The 12319-nt window shown below is 42.5% G+C and overlaps 1 protein-coding gene across 1 annotated transcript in view; it reads right to left on the reverse strand.

The window, feature by feature from the left end:
* Positions 1 to 7469: 7469 nt before the first annotated feature.
* The window catches only part of LOC126559641 (A disintegrin and metalloproteinase with thrombospondin motifs 9), a 92280-nt gene continuing 87430 nt past the window's right edge, over positions 7470 to 12319 (reverse strand). The window contains exons 17-22 of the mRNA XM_050215811.1: positions 11897 to 12028; positions 10834 to 11049; positions 9851 to 10012; positions 8086 to 8389; positions 7648 to 8000; positions 7470 to 7577 (exon numbers count right to left, since the gene is read on the reverse strand). Coding sequence (XP_050071768.1) covers positions 7479 to 7577; positions 7648 to 8000; positions 8086 to 8389; positions 9851 to 10012; positions 10834 to 11049; positions 11897 to 12028 — 1266 coding nt within the window. The 3' untranslated portion in view covers positions 7470 to 7478. The remainder of the gene's footprint in view (positions 7578 to 7647; positions 8001 to 8085; positions 8390 to 9850; positions 10013 to 10833; positions 11050 to 11896; positions 12029 to 12319) is intronic.

Genomic DNA, 12319 nt, shown 5'->3' on the forward strand with positions numbered 1-12319 from the left:
CGTAGGACAATTCTTGGAGCAGAGTGGATTGAGGCGAACAAACTTGAACCACATCCGCTGCAGTGCTTTTGCGGACTGGAGTCTAGAGCTTCTCTACACATGGTCATGGATGATCACGCAAACTTAAAGACGAGTAATGTGTATCAAGAATATGTTGTACAAGTCGCTGGTTTTTTTGGCCGTTGAACTTCCGGTTCCATTAACGCAAATACTTTGCCGTCGAAGGACTTGGAAATATTGCAAATAACCCTTCAAGGGTCAAAGCTAGGTAGAATGAGAGGCAACAACTTTACTCAGTTTCTATGCCAGATCAGAAACACTGCGTGAATCAAGCTTTTTTTTTTACTGCTTTGAGGGTTAACATGTTTTACAGGGTGTTTTCTGGTTATTGCAGTTAGTTAACTTGTTTTATGTCATACGGATTAATTCACATTAGAAGGACGTTTAGCGTGGTCGGCAATATGTAGATCGCAGATCGCAGAGATAAAAAAAAACGAACACGAAACAAGTGGTTTTGTGACGCACTTTAACCATTCTTGTCCCATTAACCTAATGCACGACGACACCGACGGCCACAGAAAGAACGATTAAAGTTTTTTTTTTGTTTTTTGTTGCATGTTATATCGTTTGTTTCTTTATAGCCTTCAGTGAGATAAATTGTTGATTTATCTTATATCTCAAAACTGTGACGTACTATTTGGTTTTGGGGCGACCCAAGGTGACAGCAGCGCCGGTCTTCAAACGGCAGGACCGGGATTCAAATCCCATTTGGTCCCTCCCCGTCGATCCATAGTAAGGCCTGACTATCCAACTATGTAGTATGAGCAAGTCTAGTAAGCCATTCGATGGACGGCGTGACCTGAAAGATCGCTAAGCCAAGAAGAAGCAGAAGACTATTTGGTTTAAAGTGTTCTTCAAACTTTGAGGTAATTTGATAGCTAGCTAATGCTTCATTCATGGCTGACGCAAAAATAAATGCTTGCCATTTTTCATCTCTTTCAGAGTCACAGTGTGGTAAGAATAGGTGATAAGATGTTCCAGATAACATCCAACGGTATGCGGCACACCTTGATCAGACTAAAAATGAACGAAGTATCGCCGATTTTCCGCAGAAAACTACTTTTTCGTCGAATAACTGGACGAGGGGGAGCATTGATCGAATTGGCATGTTGAAAAGATGACAGGTCCAAAGACGCATCCAACGGTAAGCGGAAAGCATTGATCGGACCAAAACTGAGCGAGCCATCACCGATTTTCCATGGGAATGCAGTTATTTTCCGCAATAACTGGGTGGTGGTGGTGGAATCGGGTTGGGGTGTTCGGCAAAAAGTTTCTCAGCCTCAAAACGCATCCAACGGTATGCCGGACGCCAGGATCGAACCTGGAATGACCGAGTTATCGCCAATTTTCCACGGGAATGTTTTGGGTTTTCTGCAATAGCTGGCCGGGGTGAGGAGGGATCGGTTTGGGGTGCTGCGCAAAAAGGTGTGCGGCCCTAAGACGCATCCAACGGTATGCCGGACGCCAGGATCGGACGAACAATGGCCGAGTTATCGCCGATTTTCCACGGGTTTTTCGGGAATAACTGGGCGGGGTGAGGAGGGATCGGTTTGAGGTGTTGCGCAAAAAGATGTGCGGTCCTGCGACGCATCCAACAGTATACCGAACGCCAGGATCGGACCAAGAATGACCGAGTTATCGCCGATTTTCCATGGGAATGTTTTGGGTTTTTCCACAATAACTGGCCGGGGGTTGGATGGATCGGGTTGAGGTGCTTCGCAAAAATTGTACGCGGCCCTAGGACGCATCCAACGGTATGCCGGACGCCTGGATCGGACCTGGAATGACCAAGTTATCGCCGATTTTCCACGGGAATGTTTTGGTTTTTCCGCAATAGCTGGCCGGGGGTTGGAGGGATCGGGTTGAGGTGCTGCGCAAAAAGGTGTGCGGCCTTACGACGCATCCAACAGTATGCCGGACGCCAGGATCGGACCTGGAATGACCGAGTTATCGCCAATTTTCCATGGGAATGTTTTGGGTTTTTCGGGAATAACTGGGCAGGGTGATGAGGGAACGGTTTGGAGTGTTCGGCAGAAAGGTGCGCGGCCCTACGACGTATCCAACAGTATGCCGGACGCCTGGATCGGACCTGGAATGACCGAGTTATCGCCAATTTTCCACGGGAATGTTTTGGTTTTTCCGCAATAGCTGGGCGGGGTGAAGAGGGATCGGTTTGGGGTGTTTTACAAAAAGGTGTGCGGCCCTACGACGCATCCAACGGTATACCGGACGCCTGGATCGGACCTGGAATGGCCGAGTTATCACCGATTTTCCATGGGAATGCAGTTATTTTCCGCAATAAATGGGTGGGGGGAGGAGGGATCAGGTTGTGGTGTTGGGCAAAGAGAAGCATGACCTCAAGACGCATCCAACGATATGCCGGCCATCAAGATCGGATCTGGAATGGCCGAGTTATCACCTATTTTCCACAGGAATGCTGCTGACCGAATTTCCCGGGAGTTTCTCGAAAATCCCCCTTAGTTGCCTTTAATTTCAAAAAATCACGTTGTAAAGGTCTTTTTAAACGATATTTGAAGAAAGAAACAAAAATGAGAATAAAACTCTTAAAGTTGAAAGGCAAACTTAAAATCGATCGGAAAAATATTTGTCATGGCGGAAAGAAATTATTTTTCAACCGGTTTTTTAAATTTCCACTTGCTATCTCCTCGGATTCATGCTCTCCTGTTACTCCTGTGGACGAAATTTTCCGCATAAAAATTTCCGGATTTTTGTACAAATTTCCTACCAAAAACCGGCTGGTAGTAACAGGAGAGCATCCAAACTAGGATGTACCAGGATCAGATTTGCTGCGGAGCTATAGCTAGTGTGAAATAGAGGGCGCCACATAACAAAGTGTGAAAGGTTTCAAATTTTCGTTTGTGCCTAGTATATTGACAAATAGAGGGCGCTCAAGTCAAAAAAAGAGACGGCGAAACTTTTCGCCAATCAAAGCGCCATCTATTTGCGAAAGTACCAAACATAATCGAAATTTTGACACATTTCACACCTGACATATAGCGCCATCTGTTTGTCAAGGTATTAAGCACCGCAGCGAAACTGATCCTGCTACCTCCTAGTTTGGATGCTCTCTTGTTACTACCAGCCGGTTTTGGTAGGAAATTTGTGCAAAAATCCGAAAATTTCATTGCAGCAAAATTCGACCAGGAGTAACAGGAGAGCATGAATTCGAGAAGGTAGCAAATGGAAGTTTTAGAAAGGAATAGGAAAATAATTTCTTTCCGACATAAAAACTTATTTTTCCGTCCTATTTAAGTGTGTTTTTCAATTTTATGTTATTCTTTCTCATTTTTGTTTCTTTCTTTAAATATCTTCTAAAAAGACCTCCACAACATGTTTTTTTTTTAATGAAAGGGAACTAAGGAAGATTTTCCGCGAAAATCTGCAACCAGCTTTCCCGTGGAAAATCATCGATAACTCGACAATTCCTGGTCCGATCGGGATGACCGGCATACCATTAGACGCGTCCTTGAACCGCGCATCTTTTTGTGGAACACCCCAACCCGTTCCCTCCACCCCGCTTAAAGCTATAACAGAATAACCCTTTTTATGACAGCATTCCCGTGGAAAATCAACAATGACTCGGCCATTCCTGGTCCGATCGGAGTGTTGCGCATATCGTTTGATACGTCTTTAGACCACGGATCTTTTTGTGAGACACCTCATCTTGATCCCGCCACCCACTCGTCCAGTTATAACTGAAAAACCCATTTTGTTACATCATTCCCGTGGGAAATCAGTGATAACTCTCTCAGTTTTGATTCGATCGGGGTGTTCCGCATATCGTAGGATGCGTCTTTGGATAACGCATCTTTTTGTGAAACTCATCAACCCCCCCCTCCACTCCCCCCCCTAGCGAAAAGCGAATAAGCATGAACAAACCTATTTGCTAATAACAAAAAAAATCAAAAACCCCTCTTTCGGATACAATGCATAGAAAACACAGTACAAACCAGCTCCTTAAACATTACTTTCGTTCAAATGCTTTCAAAAAAGGCGTTCGGTGTTTATTATGCGCTTCGATACATAACAAGGCAAATAATACGGCTATAAAGTTACACAGTAAAGTCTGGAGAAAAATGTTACGTTATGTTACGAAACTAACATGCTTGCCGTGTTTAACAGATCCTGTAAAACGGAAAGCGTTTCAAACGAGTCGCAAAAATATGAATCACTCCTCAGATCACAAGTCAGATGACCTGGCAAACCCTCGGTACAGTAACGAACGCTTGTAAAATGCTGTGTGCACTCGTTGGCAGTTTAATAGACGGTTAGCCTAGCGGATAGCTGATGTGTCAATGCATGCAGCAATGTAGCGCAAAACTTTGTAATAGGCTGGTTAGATCCACTCGACCATATCAACCGCTCCATGTGGATTCATTTATTTACAATAGTTTTGTTTAAAAAAAAATTACCTTTTGTGCATAATTGTGTGCGCGTGATTTGTGGAAAGGAGGGCGTGAATTGCGAGCATGCAACAGCACGCTAAATCCGCCACAATCACCCAATCTCACCGAGTGCACACGTTTTTCGCTCGTTACAATTTTTCCTACTAGTGTATTGTTATATACTTCCGATTTCCATTTTGCGTTCGTTAAGTTTCTCCGGCAGTGTTTAAATAAATAGTGTTCGATTAGTTTTAGTACGTGGCCTAGTCGCTAAACGTTCCCCTTTTTATAAACGAGCATAATCAAAGTCACATAACAATGCTTATCCTTATCCTTTTCTGTCGGTAGCTTTTTTTTTTCTTCCCCCCGCCTGGGATGCGATATCGGCACTTTCAATTTTTCTATTAGTAATACTTGCAACACATGAGTACGATGCTGGGTGAAACTATTATTATTACTACTACTACCACTACCACTATTTAACGTCCGTTGTCAGATGCAACAGTATGCAATAATTGTAATACGATCATCTCTTGCCAGTTGCGTTTGTTTAACTCTACTTCATGGGAAGAAATAAACGGTGTCAAGCGCCACGAGTTAAGAATTAAGTGGAAAATATCAAAAAACTATTACTTACAAAGCTACTACAAGCGAGCGGATCCGTCCTACAGATCTGTTCATTAGTGTTACACGATCGTTTCGGGGCTGCGAATTTGCGCTCTCTGTTTCGTGCGGATTCGTATCCAGCGTTGTTTTGTCCAGGCAAAGGAACGTTTAACAATAATATGGCAGTTTTCATCCATTATCTTTCTTTTCATGCACAGAGCAATAAAAAAAAACTATTTATTTTTTTATACTATAACATACACTTACGATCAGAAACACAAACACATTCACAAACACAAGCCTTTCCAGTGGAGCAGTTTTGTAGGGTAAATTAGAGTGGTAGGTTGCATTCATTGAATTGTTCTCTTAAAAGGTTATTGTTTTGCTTTCGGTGCAAAGCCATTTCGGCAATATTAGAAACATGAGAAAAGCTACGGCCATCAACCTTGCTTCTTTTTTTTCTTTTGAGATTCATTCTTTAACTTGTGCGACGTGGCAGCAACGACAGCCTTATACTATCAATTAATTTAGTAAGCTTTCCTTTCTTCTTCGAGCTTCTTTTTTTTGTAGCATTTCTCGTTTTCTTCTGCTTCAATGATCGATAATTTAACGATTTGGTTTTATAGTTGTTTTCTTCTTCTTCCTTTTTGTTGTTATCACTATTGAGTATTTTTCGGGTATCATTGCTTAACGGTTCTATTCGTGTTCGGTGTTTTGCTTGGCATGTTGGATTCACTTTCCGGCCAGTGCCAAGCAGTACAATATTTGGAAACGGATTTTTATGGCTCTTGGTAGCTTTTAAAAATTAATACGTTCGGGCAGCAGCAGTAGATGGATGTGTGTAGGAAATTTGACACATTTTATGTAAACTTATTTTGTGAGAAAAATACACCAAATTTCCAATCCAAATGGTTTCGAATTGGTTTCTCTAAACATTCCTGGTGCTTCTTTTTTTTTGTTTTGTTTTCGTATATCGTTTTGCTGTAGATAAGATTTTTTTTTTCAAACATGTTGAAGGCATTTCATTTTCGATTTTTTCGCTTTTTTTGTTGCTTCATCGATTTAACTTTAGCGCAAGGAATGGAACGGCACGAAACGTTTCAGCTGAGTTCTACTTCGAATTGGGTTTGTACTTGTTGAGATGTTTTGATCATTTGTTTAAGCGTCCGGCACTGATACGGTGCGGTGCGGTGATCGCCAATAATATAAGACAACTTTACCGAATTTTGCTGGAATGATCATCAGCATCTGAACTATCTGTAGCATCGTTAATTAATGAATAATCATTTTATATTAATTTATTGATGGGATGGATTAGGATCAATAATCAATTTCATGATTCATCCAATGACAGGAACGTGTTCCCAAAATGTTCAACTAAATTTAACAAAAATACTAAGTAGATTCGTTGAAAATTGGTTTCACAATCTAATTTTCTCACCTGTTGTACAATAGCTGGCGATCTTATTTTATTGGCGATCACTGTTTATCTGAAAGAGAAATGGGCTTGGAAGTAACCAAGTATAACAAATCTAAAGAAAATGACCACCTGGCAGTAATAGCATCCGAAGAACGAAAGGGCAGTGAGAACGAGTCGCAAACAGTTGGATGAAAAATCATTGATGACGATGAGTAGTAGTGTGGCATGAAACGAGGCCTAACAATAAACTAAATGGGTAATGAATCCGATCGTTCTGACTAAGCGCTAACATTATCTCCAAATTCAACGCCAATTGTGCCGCCGCACAATGGACAGGGGTGCTGCTTGGGTCCTTAAAACAGAACTTCATTTTCGCTGTCACGATGTCCACAAAACCGAGAACTTCCGGCAGTAAAGTTTGATCGCTCCGGAATGTTTGACGCTTCATTACGAACATTACGATCATCCTGCGATCATGCTACGTGTTCGCTGTAGTATGGGTTTTTGCAGCATCAGTGTTGTTTTGATCGTTTTGGCACATTTTGGAGGGTTTCGACTAATTCGAGTGGTTTTTAAAGGAGAAAAACTTTGGGAATACACCCATACAAACAAACACACAGGCACACGCACACTTTTCCACACATATACAAACACACATAACACACGAATCGAGGAAAAATGTGTACACTATTCACGGTTAAGGACGGTACGAGTAAATGGGAAATATTGGGAAGGCAGTGTTATGCCGCTAAAGTAGACATCAGCTAGCGCATCCACAAGTGCAGACCAGGCCAGGTAGAGTAGAGAACTATGCAAGCCATGATAAATTATTTCTTGATGGCGAAGTTTGATCGTGATCGCTGTGGAAACACCAGTCCTTGAACACTAACACTGTAAGGTCATGGGTTTCGAATCTCGTCCTCGTGGTTGAGTCGGACTAGCTGCCTAGTGAGAGCTGAGCTCCTTTGATGGTCGCTGACCGCGTACTATACTAGCTCTAGATATAGGTTGGTATTTCGTGACACTGAGCAGCTTCCACAGTACCCGCCACAAAGGGCACGCACCTTCTGATAGGGCGGTTGTAGCTAGGGAGCAAAAAAAAAAGCTGAGATAAGTTCCATTCCATTTCCGATTTAAATGCTGCAGAGTTCTTACCGGCACGAGGAAATTTATCACGGAATTAACACCCGCCGTTTCCCACGACGTGTTGGGTCGTATGCGGAACGGCGTGCCCTTCAGATTGATCGCAAAATCACCCTGCGGACAACGGCCCGTATTGCTGTAACAGTCACCGGCCGAACCCAACGCTTGGCCCTTACCGGAGCTGGTAGTGAACCGGAAGTCGTTCGTTTGCACCAGCAGCGTGATAACGTTGATGCGGATCTTTCGGTAGTGTGTCGCACCGTAGCTAATGCTTTCGTCCAACCAATCGCGCCGTGCCGATTTTTCACATTTGTTTGCATCGCCCGCACGCCGGTTAATGTAGATGGCGTAGTTTTCCGTTGGACCTGTCACGTGGGGAGCAAAAGAGGATATGAAAGATGTGCGGGTTGCTGTATGGACCAAAAAAAAAGAAGGATCTCCTATACTTACCAGCAGGCAGGGTAAGATATTCCGTAGGCGATACCGTCCCCATTCCATGGCAGTAAATCTTTGTCCTCGTTCCGTTGACACTCATCGTATATTCGCCGTCCGTGCGATGCTTCCGCTGTGCATCCTTGCAATTTCGGTACACCGGATCATGATGGCGACCGCGCGACAGGGTACGGCATCCCGCAGGCTTCTGGCAAGCGATCGTTTTGTTCGGTCGTGTGCTCTCGGAGCAGCGGTTCGACTCGGTGTTGAGCAGCTCGTCGAAGCACTTGACCGTGCGACTCTGCCTACCCTTACAGTTGCACTATAACGCACATGAGGAGGATGAATGCAGAAGATAGGTAGATGTGGTGAGTGAGGTTGCGTGCTTGAGCATCGAGAGACAAGATTGACGACAGTTGGGTAGATAAGTCTAAGTCCTAACCACGATTAAAGGATTTTTTGGTGCCCAAATTAATTTTTTTTACTCAACTTATTTGCCTCCGAGTGCGAAGCAGTACTAATAGCAATCGACTATCTTTTCGACGTTATTTTTAAAATATAGTTAGCATTAGCCCTTAGATAGGCTTCTGTTTAAGCGATTTCATCATCATTGGACCTCAGAGCTTCTGCTATTTTCTGCAATGTTGTTTTACGGTTATTCAAAATCATTTTATGGATTTTCTGGCAAAACAACCTCTTTCTCCCGACCAAAACGTGCGTTTTGTATCAGCAGTGTCGATACGGTCGCTTTTAAACTCACAAAACAAATACTTAATGTTTGTAGGTGATTGGGCAGAGCCCGGGTAAGACTTATCAAGCCACTGTTTGGTTTGAACAGTGAGAACTCATCATAAATCAAGGATGGATTAGCCTAGCATATCCGTTTTTATCTATGCCTTGCTCTATATCAGAAGCTGCTCTACTCAAAAAATTATAACTCATCATCTAATCAGCTACAAATTCATACAAGGTGTCTTCAAGATTGGTCCAAACTGACAGAAATTTTTTTATTTTTAATCAGGACTATAACTTATCTATCCACCTGTTATATAGACTGGTCGGGTATGATCCGTGATGTGTGAGAGTTGCCCGACGCTTGTGGTGTGGTTTGATGCTGAGTTTATGCTTTTTTTTTGCTTATTAAACAGAATCGCAATCGAGGACCACAGAGGTAGATACAAACATTGAGCAAGAGAGAAAGAATATGAGTTTAGAAAGGAGGGTGTTTTATAAGATTTGTAGCGTTGCTTGAAGTGCTGCTCTTCTTCAAGTAATGTGAAAATTTAAGCCATTTATCAATAAAATCTTTTCTCTAGCTGCGTTTCAGTTGAACTACTTGCGCTCTTTTTTTTGTGTGCCTTTTGGTTCTACTCTCAGGAGTGCTAAAGCATCGCTGCACTAGGTGCATTCGATCCTCAACCCAACCTAGCAGGACATTTTCGGTAAGCAGCTGCCGTGAACGAGGATGAATGCGGTTAGTACCCAAAGCGGAAGCAACGATAGGAACATAATTGTTTTTGAATTTAATATTGTTTGTTGTGCTCCCTCACTCAGTCGATTTGTGCTGTACGCTGTATTTGGGCAAGGTATCGAATGCAGTTCGAGCCAAAGATTTAATAAATTTACGGCAGAGGGAATCAGTTCGATGATCCCTCCGAGAGATTAAAAAAAAACATGAGAGAATACATATGGAAATACATATTTCAAAAACCGAATAAAATTATAGAAGTGATACTTAGTGAAGTGAATATGTTCCGCGCAAACGGATACGATCGACACATACTTTGCCAAACTTCGTTATCTTCCATTTACAGCCATCGAATGCTTCGCAGACCTTCGTATTGGGGGGTTTCGTCGTTTTGTTGCAGGCTCCCGGCAAGATTTGGCGGCCATCGGTGCAGGTCACGTTTCGCACTGTCCTACCGGTGCCGCACCCAACCGAACACTGTGCCCGACCCGCGTTCATTGTTGTGGGGACAATTTGTGAGAGTGTGGGTTGTGTGTGTGTTTTTAGGGGTTTGTTAACGTGGGAAAATGCGTTCAATCGAGGCGGGATGATTGAGTATGGACAGTGAAGGGGAAAGGTGTGAAGGGAAATTTTTCGGGAGTGGGAAAGAATTCAAAAATGTAAATAACAGAATCGTGGGTTTTTTACACAACCCGATATTCGAATGGCCAGTTGCGGTTGTAGCGGATGTAGCGGAAAGTGTGACCAAATGGATTTGAAACGGTCCAGAGCCAAACGGGAAGATGGCAGAGAGCACGGTGTGTGTGTGTGGTCGGTTGGTGTTGGTTGGTTCGGGTGTTGATGTACACAGAGAGATGTGAAACATGACAGATAAAAAAAAAACAGGTGGGAAGACAAAACATTGTGGATCGTTAGAAAGATAGACAGAATTACTGCAATAGAAGTAGCAATAGAAAGTTAGACAATGTTTGTAATGTGGACAGGAATGTAGGCAAAAGTGTAACACAGAACGTCTGAAACATTCTCAGCTTGTCTCGCATCTAGCTAAGGATCGTCAGAGAGATCGAGAGGTTTATGATCGAATTTACATGGCGTATGATAAGCTATTCTGGAGATACGAGGTTCAGAGTCGTTCGATGCTACACTTTGATAGGGCGAGGTAAAGCCAAAGCTCCATGGGCTGTGTGGTAATATGGAGCTGGGGAGTGAAGGGACGCTTATCTACAAACATTGAAGGACTAAGGATAAAGTCTTGGGGGTAAAAAAACACAAAACACAATCATAGTTACGCAGCACACCTTAGACCAGGGCGAGGCCTTCCAGTAGGTTGAGCAGGGTTTGTTACATTTTTTCTGTTTCTTGCTTTCCGTCGGCTCTTTAAGACCGGCACAGTACTTCGGGTCCACCTTGCGGCCGGTTTTGTACGGATGGGGATTATCGATCGACTTGGGGAATATCCGCTTGCAGATTTTATGATGCCGGCGGCGTCCCTCGGCATCGCACGTTCCGGAGCACTGGCCATTGTACGGGGGAGGGGAAGGAACGCGACAAGTACGCACGGCACCCACGACGGCACGAGCACAGCACACACACGGACACCGGTAAGCGATCGCGGCAGCGTATAGATGATGGTGATGATGGTGGTAAGGCGTAGATGATGATCGTCAGTTTTATTTTGTTTTTTTGGTGGCGAATGTTGTTGGATGTTCACATTGAACGTATATGAACGGTACACATATTTTTGCATGTATGTAGTTGTAGAGTGCAAGTGTATGTGTGTGTAGTTTTTTTTAAAATATTTATTTTATGAATCGCATATTGGGCACAGCGATGAGCGTAATGGAAGAGTTATTAATTATTAAATGTGTTGTTGTAGTCGTTTTCATATTTCGAGGTAATGTGTATGCGTGTGAAACAAAGAAAAGAACAAAGGTACACAATCCATGTTGGTGATTTGATGAAACATATTTTAAAGAAAAAGAAAAAGAGAGAAAGATATGAAAGAAAAAGAGAAACACAATTGCATCGTTAATACACGATCTCGGGAGTGAAAAAAATGTACATCAGAAACACACGCAATAACTAAAATCGATTGCCAATTGGGTAACTGTATCGAGAAATTACCGATACAGTTGGAAAAGAGACTTTAGACAAAAAGAAAACAAATGAATATAAAAAGAAAACCAGAAACAGAATAGAAAAATAATTTCAACCAAAAAATGAAACTAACAAACTTAAAAATAAAACATAACAAAATCAAACCAAAAAACAAACAAAAACAAAATAGAAAAATTGAAAAAAAAACAAACAGAAAGAAAAATAGCAAAAGAATAGAACAAATGGCACTGGGACGATATTTACGGTAATTCTCCATTTAAAATTACAACACGTTTCCACATCGGGCGGTTTCATTTCCGTCGAGCATTGGTCGCTTTCTTTGCCACGATGGTCCTGGCACAGGACCTGACGGGAGCGTTTGCATTCGTGATTGCACTAAAAGAGAAAATACAGTCATTGAAGTTTGCACCTTAGCCTCAGTTTGCGGTGTGTTGCGGTAAAGGATCAAGGGATATCGCATGTGGGAATAATAAGTTCTGGGGAAATCTTTCGCTAACGAGGACGATGTTTAAATGAGTACACTGATGAAAATTTAAAGAAAATATCTTCCACGGTAGTGTATTTGTAGTAAGAAATTTGATTCATTGAAAATTGACTTCAACATAACTTGGCATGCGTGTAGTAGATCTTGGTGCCAACTTCGACCATTTCTAGCCTTTAAAATTT

Source organism: Anopheles maculipalpis, chromosome 2RL (genome assembly GCF_943734695.1).
Source record: "Anopheles maculipalpis chromosome 2RL, idAnoMacuDA_375_x, whole genome shotgun sequence".
NCBI classification, from domain to species: domain Eukaryota; kingdom Metazoa; phylum Arthropoda; class Insecta; order Diptera; family Culicidae; genus Anopheles; species Anopheles maculipalpis.